This window comes from Spea bombifrons, chromosome 4, assembly GCF_027358695.1.
Source record: "Spea bombifrons isolate aSpeBom1 chromosome 4, aSpeBom1.2.pri, whole genome shotgun sequence".
NCBI lineage: Eukaryota > Metazoa > Chordata > Amphibia > Anura > Pelobatidae > Spea > Spea bombifrons.
In genome coordinates this window covers 79,401,627-79,421,887 of record NC_071090.1, presented here as the reverse complement: position 1 = coordinate 79,421,887, position 20,261 = coordinate 79,401,627, and the positions used below count along the sequence as shown (strand labels likewise).

The following is a 20,261-nucleotide window of genomic DNA, read 5'->3' as shown; positions in this document are numbered from 1 at the left end:
GCTCATATATGCGTGATGGTCAGATATCCACACATTTTTTTTTTTTCTTTGGACAAAAAAGTGTACACATTTATGTAATAAATTCAAAATAGCACCAATCCAGAATAAAATGTTCCTCAATAAAATGACACATACGCCGATTCATCTTTTGCCACTTTATGTGCAAATGATTGGCATCTGATGAAGGTAAAATTCCTAAATACCCCTTAAGATGCAGGGGTCTTGAGAGCTTGTGCAACTCCTTAAATGCGTCAGTACAGCGATATGTAGTTTTGTGTGCTAACAGAGTTTTTACAAGCCATTTCACCCCCAAAAAAATAAGACAGCTACAGAAGTTATCTAGCGTGTTTTTATTATGCAATAAAGCAAGTAATGGAGGCTTTCGTATGTTATTTAGAAGGTCAGGGCTGACTTTACAGAATATGACGTAATCAGAAACCTCTAGAACTTATGTTTAAACTATTGCATTTTCTAATAAAAACTATACAATTAAAATTCAATAAAAAAAAAAATTATACAAAAAATAAAAAAGGGATCCTTCAAACATTAAATTATTGCATTTAAAATGAGCAGCAAAGACTGAACAGAGTAGCCATGTGTGGTTAGGTTTTTGGAGACTTCTATTCCAAAGCCAATTTTTTTATGTTAATTTTAAATAATGCCTTGAAACAAAGGGTATGTGGTTGTGTTAAACATCCTAAAATAATAAAAAAAAATCCCATTCTGTATTTTACATTTATACTTCATATTTAAAATACAACAAACTACTACTGTAAATACATTACAATTATAATAAACATTTTCCGTTTTAATTATGTAGAAATGTGTCTAGACCCAAAGACTGATTTTAAGGATTTTTGATTACATGTACAGATCCTGCTTACATATATCATGATATGTTGCATGGTATTCCTGAGGGTGGGTCCAGATACATTTTTAAAACCAGGAGATGGCCATCTAAATTCTTTACCAAAGATGAATAACCCAGCATATATCAACTCCCAGTCAGTTAAAAATGATGGTGAACAGGAATCAAGGCCATGCTGAAGCCCCACACTCGGTGGAAAGTAAATTAATTTACATTAGATTTTATTTTTAGGAGTTCTTTTGAGGGATCTTTATGGTGACGGTTTTTGCTTCTGTGTACTCCCTCAATCCATACTCTCCCCTACAAATAAATAAAAAGAGTTGTTAAATAGGAAAATAAAAAACACATTTCACATTTTGGTGTTGTCCTTCACCATATGCTTGTATTTTGCATTGATAAAAAAACAAAACAAAAAATAAAACAGTAGTTATAACAGCGAATGAGGTATTTCTTACATTTCTCTTCCATTGCCCGACATCTTGTATCCTCCGAAGGGGCTCTGAGCATTGAGGGCATTGTAGCAATTTATCCTAAGAAGGGAAAAGAAATTTCATAAAAATCTTTCACTAAAATTGAAAGGTCAATAAACACATAAGAGGACTTCAAAGAAAACAAAGTGGACTCTTTTATGCCTATCCTTGCTATGACTTTTACAAATAAAAGACTAGACTTCAAAATAAATGTGTTGCCATATGATTATGTAACTGGCAATGCACGCAGGCAAAAGAACTGACATTTACTTTAATAAGACAGAAGGGGTAGGTTACTTGGAGCCCCAATGGCACAATTAGCCATAATTTCCACGGAATTTAATAAAAAGTGAATATTTCAGTTATTGAACAAAAGGAGGTGCACACAGCAGTAACTCCCCCACTGCGGATGCAGGATTAATAGTGGTGAACAAACAAATATTACAACCACACATTTGACATGACTCAACCCTGGTGAGACTTACAATAAGGTTGCAGTTTGTGTGCATGTGCTTAATTAAGACTACAGTACATTTCACATGAAATTAGTTCATTACATCTTATTAAAGAATAATACACACCACTGCCCATTGTCTTACATTGTAACAGTAGGATGCTAGAAAGTGGGAGCAGTGTGCATTTATGGATAAATACAAGTCATTATTAATTAACATCCTTACCACACAGTTCCAGCTTGCATTGCTGAAGAAACAGTGAGGGCTTTGTTGATATCATTTGTAAAAACGGCTGCTACTAGACCAAAGTCAGAGTTGTTGGCTCTCTCTATAACTTCTTCCATTGTTTTAAACCGTAGTATTTGCTGAACAGGTCCAAAAATCTACAATAAAAAAGTTTAATATTTTGTGTTACTTTAACTTGTAATGACAAACAAAAATAAAAAAATCAAATTGCAAATTTTGTGACGTGCAGATACATAGGCAGACTGGATGCAATAGGTATTGACATTATCAGGTCATATGCTGTCTCTAAGACAGGGGTGTCCAACCTGCGGCCCTCCAGCTGCTGCAGGACTACATCTCCCATAATGCTCTTTCAGCTAAGGGGCTGGCTGAGGATAATGGGAGATGTAGTCCTGCAGCAGCTGGAGGGCCACAGGTTGGACACCCCTGCTCTAAGAATTAGAAAGGACATAAAAAGTGAATGTACTGGTAGTTTAAGGTTTGTCCTCTTTATATACAGTTCTGAACAAAGCAGCTCAAATAAAGTATAAATCAATCAGCCAGCAGCCTACTATGCTCTTTGCTTGAATATCCAATGGCATTTCTGTGTCCTGGTAGGGGCTACCTTATATTTAATACCTGAAGCAAAAATGATGCGAGTGAAAACAACTATATGTAAATAGGGTTGGCTTTGGGTTCTTGGTGCCCCCATTTTGTTTTTGTTTTTTTAAACAAGAAGCATTTATAAAACACTGGACACTGAGCGTTTTACCTCTTCTTTCGCAATCCTCATTTCATCCGTAACACTGGAGAAAACTGTTGGTTCTATAAACAATCCTTTTCTCCCTAGTGGTTTGCCGCCACATTCCAGTTTGGCTCCTTCAGAAATCCCACTTTGGATGAGTTCCAAGATTTTGTTATATTGTTTCTTATCAGTCTAAGGGAGGAATAAAACAAACCAAATAAAAAAGAGAACATGTTCACTCGCATAACAAGGGAAGATAAGGTTACATGTGCAATAAATTAGTAGTGAAGCGAAGCAAATGTTTTAGCTAACCCATATAGCACAAGTCTTAAAAGAGCTAAACCATAACAGGAGGTATTTATGAAACAGACAAAATAACAGTACTTTATATCCTGGTATTTTACCACAACCAATTACATAAATAAAGTAAAAAAAAAAAACATTAGATAGAACATGTTACCTGGGGGCCTTGTTCTGTAGTTGGATCAAAAGGACTCCCAACTATCCTTCTCTTTGCACGTTCAACACTTTTTCTTACAAATTCATCGTAAATTGAGTCTTCTACAAAGGTTCGAGAACCTGCAGTACAACACTGTCCTTGGTTGAAGAAGACACCTTGGTGTGCTTGCTCAACTGCGTAATCCACTGCAAAATAAACACCAACCTATGAAACATTACTTTATATGGGGCGAACCAATATTTGAACCTTACCACAAAATTACTAATTTTATTAAAAAAGAGACCGTGAAAGGTTTAGGAAACCATCATAAGATTTAGATGCTTTTCAAAAAAGAGCAGTGTATTGTAATTACCGCACACATTACCTATGTATCCACTAGATTTGCTATTGTATTTCCCATTGTAAGCATCGTAGCCAGAATATGTGACAAGGCATGCGTCAACTCAGTACTCTTTAATGTGCTTTTATAATGCATAATAGACAAAAGCTTTTATATTTCTATACTCCAAAAAAGGCAAATGTGAGGGAACACTTCGTATTTGACAGGTGGTTAACAGTGCTGGTATCAAAGGGACTATACAGAAGACCCTTGTATTATCTGTACAAGACACATCAAAATAACATGCATTCAGAAAGCCTGAAACAAAGATTTATGCACTTTACAGTGTTTTATTTTAGGTAAAATAAAAAATGTTTATCAAATGGAAGTGCTCATACTTACAGTCTGCATCTGCAAAGATGATGTTGGGACTTTTCCCACCCAACTCAAGTGTCACCCTCTTCAGATTACTTCTTCCAGCTGCTTCTTGGATGAGTTTTCCTACCTAAAAAGAAATAGATACAAAATTACCAAAAATGCCACGACTATATTCTGCAACATCATCAGCTTGGGAAGTATGGACATCATGATTAGCGAAAGATTTTTGTTTACATTAAGACCAGGGACAAAAAAAAACAAATAGTACGAGCGGTTATTCTTATGTGCCGCCCAGTTCTAACTTATCATGGCTCAAGCGGATCCAGCTCTATTTCTAGTTAACACAAACATAGAAAGACAATGACTATACAGTAATGTACAGAGAGAATCTGAAACCTGATAAAAGTGTTCCAAAAAAGCTGCCCTGCACTATATTCTGTAATATTTGGTTTGTGTGTTTTAATCATCGCTCAGACCAACTCATCCATTAGTAATAATGGCACATGTGATTCAGAGAGTCTTCATCAGAGGAGCTCATGCTTTTAAAACATGAATAGCTACGAACATTTATGATGAAAGGTCCCATCCCTTGCCCTAACGCAGAGCAATTTAGAGTGGATTAACCACGATGGACAGGACATCCATCTTTAGATCATATAACAAGCCATTAATCTCACTTAAATGAGAACTCTGCAGAGTAAATTAGAATCAGTTGTAATACAGCTGTTGGTCACAAACATTTGTTTGGCATTAACATTTGGTAATCTCTTCTAATGTAATGGTGGCTCTTGTATTGTACAAGGGAGTTGTGCGAAGTAGAAGGAACATGCAGCTTGGCTTTTATTTCTCCTAGTTTCCCAATGTTCTATAAGCAAGATTAATGATCTGTTTATCATATTTCTGATATTTGCTACAGCTCTGACAATTGGGGGTTAAAAAAAAAAAAAAAAAAATGGATAAACAGATAAAAATGGACCAAGCCATCCATTTGTATACAAACAGCCATATCAACCATAAGATCACTTCTCACTTAAGAAAAGCTCAAAAGTTCTATATTCTTTGCTTAGTTATACAAATATTATTTGCAAAAGTTTGTGGATGATCTTGTTGCTGAATCTACAATTTTCCAAAGAAAATATATATACTCTACTAAAAAAAAAAAAATAAAAAAAAAAAATAAATTAATGCTCTGTGGAGACATGAAACCTAGCATGAAAATTTTTAGAGTGACAGGGGTTTTCCTACAAAGAATCAAAAGTTTATTTGTTCAAAAAAGTGCTACTGAAAATTAGCTTCTTTTATAAAGATTATTACTTATTAGTAAAAATGAATGGTGTGAGTTCTGTTATTTTTGGAAGAATCATAAAAAGTCTTAAGTTTGCAAAAATACTGAAACGTTGCCACTAAATCCATTCAAATGGCAACGCTTGTTAAAAGGCTCCTTTTTGGACATTTCATAACATGTTCCAAGCAAAGATCTAAGCGCTTGGGAAAAAAGCAAAAAAAAAAAAAGCCATCATAGCTTAAAAATACAATTTTCTCCTATATATCAGCAGGTCCTATTTGTAAAAAGCAGCCTGTAAGTTATTTTATAGAAGCAAGCCTGCCCAGGAACGTTCATGGTTTTTATGAATTAAATTTGTTTTACCAGGCTATTAAATCTAACTTAATATAGTAAATACAAAATATATTTGAACAGTGGCATTCTGGATAAAAAATACATCATGGAACTGTATAATATTATAAACTAGGCTTGATAGTTTAGAATAGTGGGTTTTTTTACATATTAGAAGTGTCTGTCAGGCATGAGATATATCAGATAAAGATTGTGATTTTTTTTTCCCTATCAAGACTATTTGATGGCCGTGGGGGGCTGCATAAGCATGGCAATCGTGTGAATTATGGGTTTCATTTTACAGCACGTGTCAGCACCACAAATGGCTGGAACTCTCTGCAGCATGCCAAAATGCTATGGAACAAGGTCTGGTCTTGGGTATTATGAAATGTAAGACAAAAGTTCATTTCTGGGGATATTAGTCTATATATCACAGAGAGGAGTCTGATCAGAGACCTATACATACCTCAGTTGACCCAGTGAAAGCAATTTTGTCTACACCAGGGTGAGAAGCTATTGTTGCGCCTGCGGTTGGACCATACCCTGGCAAAATATTGACAACCCCGGGTGGAAACCCAGCCTATAAAAACAAAACAAAAAACATTACAAAGAGAAAATAGTATGTATAAATACAATTACGTTTAAGCACCTTAAGTGTTGTACCATCGGTGGGTGTTTTACCTCCTTGACGAGTGCGCCCATATACATAGCAGTGAGTGGAGTTTGTTCAGCAGGCTTAATTACCACCGTATTGCCACAGCAGAGTGCCGGAGCAGCCTTCCACGCAAACATCAGCAGGGGGAAGTTCCACTGTAGGATGAAATAGGTGGATGAATTGAAACATATTGCATTGTTGCTTTGTGCACAAGAGATCAAGCTGCTAATAACAGTGTTCCCAGGCTTTTTGAGTGGGATGAATATTTCTGCTCTATCTACCATAGCACATTTCCATACATGTATGGTTTGCTCAACTTTTCTCCTGTATCTCAGACTGCTTTTAACAGAAACAGACCTTAAATGCAACTTTTGTCAAATTAAATTTCCCATTTTACGTTTAATGAATGTCAGGTAACATTATCTCTGTAGTGCAACTCTCTGCATCCTTAGTTACTGGATAGTTGTCTGATGTGCAACCCATAACGGATGCTGCCCCCATAAAACATTAAAAAAATATATATATATAGGAAACTCAAATTACAAGCGGTTTTTGGCAGATACAGATCTGGTTCCCTTTTATTTTTGTAAACATCTGTTCCACCCCTCACCCCCAGTCAGTACTGGAAAAATACACAAATGTTCCTTTTACAAAACAGCTAATTTACCCACTGCACAAAGATTATAACCGTCAGATATTTCAATTTTAGAGAGAATAAAATATGTTCTATTAGCCAGCAAGTGGCTTTGATATACTTTTTTTTTGCCGCTTCTACCACTGACTAAAGAGACACTGTTTTAGGGTAGGGAAACATGAAAGAAACCAAACAACCATTACATGACAACTATAAAAGTAAAGCATCCCATGTACATATTTTAAACAGAAAGTTAACACAATGTTACAATAAGTAAAGCAACACATTTTCGAGAAAGAGAAAGAGCCATTGCATGTGTCATATGTCCCAAGATGCTACATTATTCAAAAGGTACAAGAAGCCAACCAAAAGCCTTCTCAAGTGGACCTGCCAAGACCCAAAAAGGTGTATCTTACCATTCAACATACAAAGAAAAACTAAGGCAATATGCAAGTCATAGACTTGCCTGGTTAAAGTACGTTATTGAGTGGAAGCTGCATTCAGATGCTTCCCCATTTTCGACTGCTATTGTAAATCAAGGGGGAACCCTTTCTTAATGAAATAGTAGCTTACAAAGTTAGAGTTTTAGACTCCTTTTGATATTGCAGCCATCCACAAGAATTTTCCATGGGTGTGTGAAGAAAACAAAAACGGATTAGGTTTAACGTTCCACTGGCTTAACGTTCCAACAAGTTTCTGCTCAAAGGAGCTGGTTTTTATTATCTCAACTGGCTTGCAGGCCAACAATCCTCCGGTACACCCCACCGGTAACCGCACACCCACGGTTCCTCCCGGGGAACGAGCGCCGAAGACCCACAGCTTCCACCTCTTTTACGTAACTATGCCGGCTTCACACTCCAAGAATAAATATAAAGTGCCGGTATACTGGCATGATTAGCGGGAGAGAAAAGCACAAATGCATTTCGCACTTTAGATGGCGCTTATTCACATGCCTTCATAAACCTTAATTGGCTTTGGTCAACCTCTAATCTTAATAGAGACAGTTTAACAGATGTAGTAGTACCGTGTGTCACATCAAGTCATAAAACACCAATTGCCATCTGAAATGGCATTAATACTGAAGTCACTGTGGATTAGTAATCATTCAGCTGTGTTTTATTGTGGACTAAATTGATTTTCTAAGATCTTGACACATCTAGGCTCGTAAAACGTCAGCGGTGCATCCATGTTGGCATGCAAACAACAAACAAACTTGCTTAGTGATTAGATAACTAAAATAAGTTTCGATGTCGGCCCTGTGAGAACCTTAGCGTGTTCTAGTATACAAAAGGGCAACAGCTTTAATAAGTTATTTCAGTAACTAAATATACTTCATACATTAATAGGCAGTGAATACAAAAAATAAAATAATCCATTGAATTACTTACAGGAATGATCTGACCACATACTCCAATGGGTTCATGCCTTGTAAATGTGAGATAATCCCCATCTAAATAAAAGAACAGGAGGTAGTATAATAGTTGCATTTTATACATTGAATATGCATAATTTACAAAGGGACCTTTACTAATACTTTATGTATTCAGCTGAATATTTAGAATGTGTAAAAGGTTCAGAACGTCCTATACTCGCTAAAAAATGATGTGAAGAGTAGTAGCAAAACATTACAAGAACGGTTTCCCAATGCCACTTTATACAGGAAAATTCAGTCACTCGGGTCCTTCCACATGTTTTGGTTGGTTTTAAGCCTATGCAGACCACCAACAGAATATGAAAACTGTGCAGTGCCTCAGTTCCAGGACATCTTGTATCCAGTGCCTGAAGCCTGTATCCTAGGATACACAGCAACATTAAAAATATTTTATACAATTTTTTTTATTTAAAGGTTCAATAAATAATTCCTAACCCACTAAGGACAACGGGTGGTCCTTAGACCCATTAAGCACAATACATTGCGATACATGGGCTTTGTTGTGAAATTATGGTAATGCTTAAACAGCAGAGCATTCTGGGGGGCATTCCAGTACGGGCAGTGAATGGTTATTTGTGACAAGTTTGTTAAAAGAAAAAACTCCACATACCAGCTGGGATAGTCATTCCATGTATCTTGTCAGCATAGCCAGCATAATACCGAAACGTTTTTATAACACCTTGAAGATCCACGTAAAAAGTCTGCAAAAATGGCTTCCCACTGTTTAGGGATTCAAGAGTCTGCAATGTAAAGTGCAAAACATCAGAAGTTATATATGATCTTTATTTTTAACACCAACTTTTTCTCATGATGACACGGCAGTAGGGACCACCTAGTGGTATGATTATCTTTGTATCGAATCATCATATACAGCAGTGCTTTACAATGGGTAAACAGGACGTAGCAAGCAGTGCAGAACATAACAATTCAACTTACAGAAACAAGACGTAAGGAAGGCCCCGCTCAAACAAGCTTACAATCAACAAACTAAAGTCTGGTAAAACGCAGTCTCTCCTACAACGTCCCGCTGTCTTCTGTAGACTATAATCTCACTATGAAAGCTACAAATCTAGGTATTACAGAATCAACCTTAATAGCATAAAGACATTGCCCTCAAACAATGGCTTACAGACCACTAGAGGTTTCCACGACCTTTCAAAGCACAAAAGAGTGCATTTGCGTCTATAGAGAAAACAAAGTAGGAACAGGAGGAAAAAGTTACTGAGGCACAATTGCTGGATTTTTATTCTATTTAAGCCATTATTGTCTCTATGCATTAAGTTTGTTAGAATAGGTAGGTGGTCGAACATTTCTCGAATGGTCTCCAGGCACTAAACTGAGAACCAGGAGAGAAGGGAACCGTATTTCATGCTGCAAAGTGTCTGGCACAATAGCAGATTGCAATCTGAACATAGCACAAAACACCTATATTAATATGTAGAACATTTTGGGTCCATAAAATTGAGCAATAGATAGATCTTCTGAGCACGCTGCAGAAATTAACCAGACACGTTTTGTTCTGCCATTCATGCTTCACTGAACATCTTAAAACAGAACGCAACATCTGCAAATTATTATGGGCACCACGTACTTTAGTAAAAACATCAGAGATTTAATAACGGGATATAAAAAAAAAAAAAAATTCCTGCAACGTCACCAGGTTGTTACCATAACAACTGCTATGTGTGATAAACCCAGAGAAAACAGAACAGCCATTATAATATAACCTTTAACTTTGCAACAGCTCGGATGATTAATCAAATGTAGATGCACAAATGTCAGCTTGCTATGTACTAAAGTTTGACTAGAGATTTTTTCCCTAAAATGATCAAAAAGTATATTAAACATGTTGAATTCTGTAACATTATATCAAACTTTTATCATACTTCCAAAGGTCTCCCTCGACCATCGTGTGATGGGCACACCACAACTCGTTTTTAAGGTTCTTAGAGTCTTTATATATGATAATACCACATATGACAACAAGGCTGATAGTAGTTAATAGTAGCACACAGACCCATATTACTTGATTTGTTGAATTAGACTATTTTAAGAATTTGAGTGTTTCACTTCATTGGGTGAAGTATCAAACCAAAATAGAGAACTACATTTTTACAGATACACCCTGTATCATCTTTGTGAGTACACCAAGGTATGGATGGAGTATGGTCTCAGCCACTTACTGCAAGGACAGCTCTGTCTCGCTCCACTAGGTCAGCTAACTTATCCAAGAGCCTGCCCCGTTCTGATGCGTCCATTCTCCTCCACACTGACCCAAGAGAGAATGCCAAGCGGGCAGCCCTTACAGCTTTGTCCACGTCAGCCTATTGAAAGAAGAAAAGAAGGAACTGAGTATCTATACGTTTATGGTATTATGGTTTGTAAAGCCACACCTTTGTATATTTAAGTAAGATGTCATCTTGAGAACACGTAGTATACCCTACAACAAGGTACTTCTATGTATATTATATTTATTGAGCGCCAACAGATTTACTTTGTACTTTATGAAAGGGGAGCTGGAATAAGTGACACCATACAATAAGTACAGTAGTTATGTAGACATTGTGATTGGGGTACAGTAGGTATGAATACATAAAAAAAAGGAGCATACAGTTTAAATAGTACGTACCTTCTCTGCTTCTTGTACTTCACAAATTTGCTCTCCAGTTGCTGGATTGTAGACTGGAAATACCTTCCCACTCTCTGAAGTCTGCCACTCATTGTTGATAAAAATCTAGTATTGAGGAAATAAAAACGTACAGATCAAAAAAAAGAAAAAAAAAAGAAAAGTAAAAACGCACACCATTTTTATTCACCATGATCAGGCCGTCAACTTCTGCCTTCACTGTGCCGGTATCTGAAGCAAGAGTGAATCTATGGAGCTCACATCCCCTGCAATGCCCCACACAATCAAAAACCAGTTTACCAACTGATCTTAGAACAGAAAGACATAACCCATTCCATACTTACAAATAAAATAATGAAAAGTAAAATGAGAAAGTTAGTCAGACTGCTCTTCCACATCATTCCCATGTAACAACATAAAAAAATAGAAAGATGTTTTAACTTTAAAATAACCTGAGACAGGAAAAACCACTGGTGAGTTTGCGTTTGTAATACTTCAGTGAGAGGGTCTAGATAAATGGAATGCTCGACCAACATAAGTGGTAGAAAATAATACAGTGAGAAAATTTAAATATGCATGGGACAGCCATAAGACTTACGATATAAGACAAAGCCAAGGACCAAATCAGTTGAGGTTTTAAAAACACACAGAGATGGACAGACGAGATGGGCTAAATATCATCCACCAAATTGCTATCATTCAGTAGCCGTTTCTATTATATTCAAGTAACAGTTACTTTTACCCCTTTGTTTTAGTCTAAACAGAAGAAATTACCATTTTGCTCTTATTAACACAAGTCGATCAGGTTTAAATTGGCTATAAAACCTGTACCATTTACTACAGCGTGTGTGTAAAGTGCCTCATCTAATGGTCTGGAACGGTTTCAAGTCTTGAAAACTACCAGCTGCCGCGTTTACAAGCAAAACCTTACACTTAAATAACTCACTTTTGAAAGTCTTAAGTGTTCTGTGTCAGGTAGTACCAGGCAGCAGACAACCATACCACCAAGCCCAGATACTTTTGCAATAAATTTCCATTCACTGGGGGCTTTTTAGAACTCCTCTAGCTATACAGACTCTTGCGGTTGTTGATTAAATGTATATATCCTGCACATTTAATCTGACTTTCATTATGGTCACTTCATAAAAATGCCATGTAGTGGACAAGTGATGACACATTGGGGGGAAAAAAGAAAAAACCTACAAGGAATCTTGGTAAAGCTTAAAATGCCCCCCTCCCCTACACACACTTTTTAATTTATAGTGACTGTTCTAAGGGCAGATTGTAAATCAGAAGAACGGTGTGACATGAAATGATCCTATCTAAAGAGTATATATAAACCAGGGTTGACCGCAGTTTGACAAAGAAAGGAGACCCCCTTTGAAAAGCAGAGCTCGTTTCCATGTAAATCATACCAGAGTACCAAGAGAGTCCATTGTTCACACTCAATACCAAAAGTCACCCACGTTTGTAATGCTCGTGGATACAATGTTAATTAAGGCCGACTTGTGATCATAAATCAGTTCTAGTGTTATGCAGGCCAATTCCGTGTTAAGTTTACATATTTAAAAAAAATAATAATTAAAAACAAAAAAAACTGGACACCAGGGTCACATGTTTGTGTAATTATATATATATATATATATATATATATATAAAAACAAACACTGAGAAACATATGTGCATAATGTCTATAGCATCGCTTTACGGTAAAAATATATGCTCTAAAGCTCCTATAGGTGGAATAGCCTCCCAGCAGAATTGGTAGAGACATATACAGTGAGAGAATTTAAACATGCAGGGGAAAGACATATGTTTATCGCGAATCTAAGTCAAAACCAAATACTGGTTTAAGATCTCTTTACGGCAGGAAAGAAATAAGCAGAATACATAGGCCAAAATGGTTATTTCTGCACCAATCAGCAGCTATGAAGGCTCCTGATGCAAAGAAAAAGAAAAAAAAAATACACATTGTTTACGGTTTGAATTCCCATTACGATATAAAACTTTAGTGGTCCTTAAGGGCTTAAGTGTAACTGGTGTATGCATTACTTTAGTATCCCATAATTAAAGCAGCAACAGGGCACAAGCGGGATCACAGAATTAATTTAAAACCACATCAGCAGCTGGTGGCAATGTAAGATCTCATTTCCTCTACTAATGCAGTCGTAAAACGATGTGCTATTGAAACAATGATGTTGATTTACATTCTTAATTTGATATAGGATTGTGATGTCATAATTTATCTGCATCCTCCCCAGCTGCATAGACCCAAATGACTGCGAGTGTGCAAACAGACAAGGCTAAACTCCGGTGGGATGGACAAAATACAAAATGTTTTTAGACTTTCTTGTAAGCACAGGAAGGAGATTTTAACATCTGAGCAATAATGGCATCCCAAAGGAAAAATTATTTTGGATCAACACCAAATGAATGGGAAATTTTCAACTGTTATTTACTAGCTATAGTTTCCTCTGTCAATGTTATCCTTTCGTATGGTTGACTCCACTATAAAAAAAAAAAAGTCAAACGTACTTATCTATTCTAATATCTTATTATAAAAAAAAATTACATTAAAAATGTGCGCACACGTGTTAAACAACTCAGTGCTTAAAGTTAAATTTTAAATGTGGATTTCTGATAAAAAAACGGAGCGTTTTTTTGATAATATATATTTTTGAAGCAAAAATAAATCGCAGATCGTTATGTTAGATATTGTACTATTAATGCTTTGTTTCGTGGTAAGCATGCGATTAATGGCAAACAATTCCTGCTGCTGCAGCATGACATTAGCACAGGGTATTAGAAATAGTATTCCATTTCAATTATAATATTAAGTCTATGAAACATGACATTAAACTGAGATTACGGCTGCCACTTTTACTGCAGGTTCCTTGTTGCATTTAGCAGTGGCTCTCAGCACACACCGCAGTCTCCATGAAATTCAACTACTACAGAATAGAGTCGAGTGGGGGAAAAACGGCCGTCCTTTGCAAATCAGAAGGAGCTTGGGCCTTGTGGAAGCCATTTTGGGAATAAAACCCTTGTCAGCCATATTTCAGGAAGTGGAATCTGATTCCACCTACTTTCGCATGAGTTACTGCTCTGTTTTCACTCCCACAAATGAATAAAAAAAAAATAGAGATTATATATATATATATATATATATATATATATATATATAATCTTGTTCAGAGCTACAACAGAATAGACACACTAGAGTTTCAGCTACTTAATTATGTTGCTCAACGTTAGATCTTCAATCGCAGTCTATAACCCAGTAAACCAAAACCTCTCATTTATATTATGTTTATATATTTGTTGCCAACTTTATTAGGGTAAGAAGCGCAGACAGTTTTTGTTTTTTATAACCCAGTAAAGACAGACTTTACGTTATTTGTAAGTCTCCGACACTTTTTTTATTATGACCTCTTGTTCTAACATTTATCCTCCTTTAAAATTAAGCTTCCATCCTGTACACATTGATGGCTTCTTTACTATATGACAACATTGGTGTCACAAAAGTGATTTCCAGGCAAGTAAAAACATTTTTTATTATTATTTATTTACTTACTGTCTTTTCTATACATATGAAGAGGAAACCCTGGGTGATTGGCTGGAACATACACCAAGGCTAGGAACAATGTTTCTAATGCTATATGTTTCTAATGCTACCTTTAAACCCCGCTCACAATGCAAAATGTTATTACACTAAATATAACAATAATTCCTACATATAAATGCAGTAGATGCGTAAAATATCAGTTTATAGACTAACAACCAAAAGAAATAGCATTCTAGATTAAGGAGTTTTTTTGTAGTGGGAACAGACATTTAATACAACCAACATCAATAACATTACATCACGCTGTACACAAAGTTAGAATTTGGCTGTATTTCAGATATTTTGGCCTGCAAAAAGAGTTGGGCTATAGTTTGTTGAAATCTTAATATCAGGGCTATTTTAGCTTTTATTAAACTAGCTATGCACCTGACGCACAATGTATGCTGAAAGGGAAAGCAATACGTCAGGAAGAACGAAGAAGGTATATTAAATTTCACTCAAGAGGTAGTTCTACTTAACAGGTTATAATTAAAGTTTATAGCTTGGCTTTTTTTTTGGTTTAACCTAGATTCATAAAGACAGGAGACTAACCATTTCTTACAGCAATGTAAAACGTTAATACAGTTAATGGACTTATTATTGGGCCAGCTAAGTCCCACGTCCTAAATTCTGGATGAACCTATGAAGTTGCATGACATTATGCTTTTTTTTTTTTTTTTTTTCCTTTTTCTTTTTCTTTTTTTTTTTTTTAAGTTCTAGAAAGATTTCAGCTGTAAGCCAAAATGGTATTTTTAATCACAAAAAAAGGGATTTTCAACAATTTTACGCACCTTTCAGTATACAATGGACACATTAGAAAAAAAAAAATCTGCATTAAATATTAATAAAACACAAGGATGTTCCAAGAGGATAGGCATCTCTAAATTCATGCTGCAATAACTCAAGGGCTATTTTGTATGCCAAACAGTTTTGGTAGAACATTTTTCTGTACTTTATTAAAAGACCTGCTCCATTTGAAGTAGCAGATATAGAAATATTTCAACCAGAAAAGGACTCTCTACACTATCCTTATGCATGTTAACATAGGAATTCTTACATCCCTATTATGCTAAGGCAGGGGGTTTATAACCCACAAACCACACTAGACTCCCTGCTGTTTCAATGACAGTATTTATGCTCATTGCTGAAAACACAATGACACCTAATTAGGGAAGAGTTAGACCCACCATTGTAGCTTTAATCTGGGACATTTTTCACCCAGATGTTAGAAATGCCTGTCCACACATAGAAGCGCAAATAGCTGTATTAATTACAAGGCCCCCCTGAAGCCTCATAACTTTAAGAGCCTACTAATAAAAATCCATTGTAAAGGTTAATTTAATGCAAACCTTAACAGCTACCTGGAACAGTTATGTGTTGCTAATATATTAATCAATAAGCAAATTATCGAGGGGCCCAGCTAGAGTCAAACAGCATTATCATATGTTCACTACTTTTATGCTCCCTAATGGACACACATGTTATTTCTCAATGGGGACTTGTGTTTTATAATATATATATATATATATATATATATATATATATATATATATATATATATATATATATATATATATATATATATATATATAATTAGAATGTATACAGTGCATGCACATACATTTCTGTCTTCTTTTAATGCTGACCTATAACTACTTGACTGCATCCAGGGAAAAATAATAAATCAGCTTTTTTGGTAAAGTATGCAGGATTTAAGAGGAATCTTAAAAGGCTACTTAAACAGTTAGAACTCTTTCCTGGAGACAGTGGTAAACTTTCTTAACAAATCCTTTTGTGGGAAACACACAGATAGAGATACTGACTAATTACACACATTCAGAAATGTCCTGGCAGTGGAATGTATGGCTAATAATTTGTACAATTTTAAATTACAATAATTCTGATTAAATAATAGATTACTCTGAAATGCAATATAATATATATTATATGTAATAGCTTATGGCATTTACATGGTATATTAACATTTCTGATAACTTGGTTAAGTCCGCTGAGGTTAAAAAATAAATAAAAAAATAAACAGATTAGTGAATTTAGCTTCTTGAGACCTTTGAGTAATGAAAATCATGGGGCTAACATTGCAGGCAATAGGTTATCCCGCTGAAGTTAACCATTTCCGTGTCGGGAGGGTGTGAGTGGCACTGTAACTAACTCTAGTTTAGTTCGTTTATCATTTACCCTCTTCCAAATAACTATTCACCAACATGTGCATAGATCCGCACCAGAGTTTTCACTTAAACAATTCCCTTCACCCAACCACACAATGTTTACGAATAGAAACCATGGAGATTATCTATTAACAAAGGAAATGTCACCAAATAATGGTTTGTTAGACGAAAAAAAAAATACTAAATATGCAAGAATATTATTTTTTTATAGAAAGAAAAAAAAAAAGCCCCAGTTCCACCTATGAATAAGTTTTAATCAATATATATAACACACTAATCTGTAAACCATGTAATTAAGCGTGAAGACTATTAACTTAAGGAAATTGTATAGTTAAAAACAATTGATCCATGGAGCCAGGAAGATAAGTATTGTGGAAGTAGTGTTTGAGTTTGAAAGCTACATTCCAGGTAAATTAGGAATTTAATTGGGAAGACTTTTGAGGGTTAAAAAAATAATCTACATATCTGTAAGGCTAAAACTATTTTAAAATAAATCTACTTCTACACTTAAGTGGGATTAGACAAGATATTAACCCTTTAGCGCAACCGCAAGGAACAGCTGTATATCGCACATTCCTAGCACTCAAACCGTTAAAATACGACTATTCCGATCTTAGAATTCGCGCAGAACTAGGCACATCATATTAAGGTTACTTGTAATTGTTATATATTGTGCACTTAGAATTATACAGATCAAATAGTCATATCATTACATCTTAATTGTAATTATTAGAGGTTTACATCAATTCTCTAGATTACAAAATGTGTCAAGACAATAGGAATCCACTTAGTGTTTCGAATGCACGGTCGTATAGCTTTAAAACTAAAACATTAGAAACTTACTTAGCTCATATATACATTTTTGTTAAAAAGTAACATTGCCAATTTAGAATGACTAACCGAAAAAAAACAGATCGTGATCTGTTTTGATTGTTAATAAATCGGTCGTTCAATTATGGATCTCTCTCAGATTAAAAACAAACAAAAAAAAAAAACAAAGTAAAAAAACTGGAGACAAAAAAAGGAATTTCGAGCGGGTGGGGTATAATAACTACAGCCTGGGTAGAATATACAGTACGAACCATACGAATCATGAATCCTTCTACATTTAACCCTTGTATATATGCACGCATTGGTCAAAAGTACCGTGTGATCTTCTCCTTTTTGGGATCTCAGAGAATGAATGCAGAACAGCGTTGCGTGGGAATGTAGGTTAACCCACGCGTGTACCCCTTTCAGCCACTTACCTTAGTGTGTTTAACTTCAAGGTTTGTCGTGGGTGAAGGCAAGAGATGTAAAGATGCCATCAGGGCAGCAGGATCTGTCTTAACTTCTCCAGGCATCTCAATTTTACTTGAAGTCATAGCTAGGTACTTTTGGATAGGATTATGTTCAGCTCTCTTTCTCCACCACCCTTTTTTCTTCTTCTCCTCCTTTCTTCCTTCCACTGACTTAATATTTGTTTGTGGTGGGGATGAGTGTGCTGGACTTAGGGCTCTCGCACTGTAATATAGGCAGGTGTCAGCCTCAGTCTCTTCTTATTGGACATAGGGGTAGAACCCGGGGGGCTGGATCATCCTATGATGATATAATTACAAACGTCTATTTACATAAACCACTCAACATAAACACATCCCGCAGTCAATGGGACTTCCCTGTTATTTAACACATTCAATGCTCCAATAGCACATAAAACAGTCAATGAAGCCTCCCTGTTGTTTAACACATCCAGTGCTGCCTAAGTACACAATGCAGTCAATCGAGCTTCCTTGTTAAACACATTCAGTGCCTTTAATGAAGACTATCCCCACTTTTCCCCCCCAAAAAACTGCAAAGTGTCAAGCATTAATTCCACTTACTTGGGTCTAGGCATTTTGGAGAGCACTTGTAGAGGATTTCCACGCAGTAATTAAAGATGAATTAGCACCTAAGTGATGTGTGCAATTCAGCGGAAAACCAAAAGGATTTCAACAATCAGAGGGAAGTGCTGAAGCCCATGTGCTTATTAAGAAGACTTGCATCTCAGAACCTAATTAGATTCAATCTGTTAACAGGAGCAGGGAATCAACATAAGAAAAAAAAGCCCAGCCGCTCTACAAGTAAAATACACGACTTTGCATGTTTGATCCAGTTTGTGCTTATAATCCGTGTTGATAAGCCTTTGTGTGTGTTTATGGTGCCCATGGACTGTTATCAGTGTTAAATTAAATCTCTTTATTATTAATGAGCTTAAAGAAGTTTGGTAAAAACGGATAAAAGTGGTGCAGTCGCCATAGCAACCAGGGGAATGTTGCCTCTGATTGCTCCAGTTTTACCAGATTCTTGTTTTAGTAATCAGCATCTCAGTCCTGTGTAAATTGTATTGGGTCAGTTGGTTTGAATTAAATCTTTAAGCGTGCAACACTTATTTCAAATAATTAAAAGCCTCAAACCTATCTAGAAGGATTTCTAATATTTGTACATTTTTGATAACTGAGCTTACTTGGGTTTTGGTGATTTAACTTACCTTTACTGGAGAAAGTATATCCTAAAGTGTGATTTCCTCATGCTTATGTTTAAGATTACCTCATACAATTTAAAAACATTGTGGATTCAATGAAAGGCTGAAATAGAGAATCACTGACACTCCTGGAGGGTGTTAATCCTAGAGCAGCATTTAGATTCTTAACTCAAACAGCTGAACATGGTGTGTTTTGTAACCTTTACCAAGAAACAGCTTTTTTTTTTTTTTTTTAAATAAAAAACAAAAAAAAACCCTCCCTCCGTGCTCATCAACATTTAGCTGGCTGTGAATGATGGGAGTTGTAGTTTATGGTATTTTGAAGGTAATTTGGGTATAGTTTACAGGAGATCACATCTCTGCTGATCTGAAATCTACATCTGAGCATGTGTGGGTGATGTGGATACAAGGAATGTGACTCAAAACTGTAAAAGTTGTATTTTATGTAAACATTCTAAAAATATTCAAGGTCAGTTGTATTTTTTTTTTAATAGAACATCACAGTTTGTTTAAGAAGCTGAACTATTACTTAAAGTATTGCTATACATTTCTAAGTTGTTTTCTTAATTCATGTTTAAAATGTTATTTCTATTATTTATGTTATAAAGGATCATTACATCAGTATTTGTTAGGTAGGCTATACATTTTGTGACCACATGCCAATATGCCCCTGACTGGATTTTTTTTTACTGAAACATATATATAATATATAAAATTTGTAATCCAACTGTTTTGCACCAATGCTATGATTTTTCAAGATTAATGTACATTTAGGTAACTAAAATCTAAGTACATCATTTTAAAGTAATTTTAAAAATACTAGGGCCCCATAATATTCTTGTTTTGGGGATTTAATTCTGTTTATCAAGTCAGAATTTGGATGGACATATGGATAGATAGATAAAATATGAAACTATACTTTCAGGTTCACTTATATAAGCATTTACATGTATGCTGCAAAGTTGATTAGTACATCATTGAAATTCATAATATTCACATGTAATGTTTGTGTTAAATTGATATATTTTACATTATAAATGTTGTTATTAAATGTTTATTATAAGTAAAAATATTCCCAGCATTTAGCAG

General features: G+C 35.4%; 1 protein-coding gene across 1 annotated transcript; it reads right to left on the bottom strand.

Annotated features, from left to right (window-relative positions):
* Window positions 1-335: 335 nt before the first annotated feature.
* Window positions 336-18,198, bottom strand: ALDH1A2 (aldehyde dehydrogenase 1 family member A2). Its single transcript, XM_053463800.1, has 13 exons — window positions 17,920-18,198; window positions 10,886-10,990; window positions 10,440-10,580; window positions 8,867-8,996; window positions 8,213-8,274; window positions 6,217-6,345; window positions 6,002-6,115; window positions 3,945-4,047; window positions 3,224-3,408; window positions 2,791-2,955; window positions 2,019-2,176; window positions 1,324-1,398; window positions 336-1,168 (listed from the first exon to the last, which is right to left on the bottom strand). Exons 1-13 carry the CDS (start codon window positions 18,034-18,036, stop codon window positions 1,096-1,098), a joined length of 1,557 nt encoding a protein of 518 aa, XP_053319775.1. The 5' UTR covers window positions 18,037-18,198; the 3' UTR covers window positions 336-1,095.
* Window positions 18,199-20,261: the final 2,063 nt, after the last annotated feature.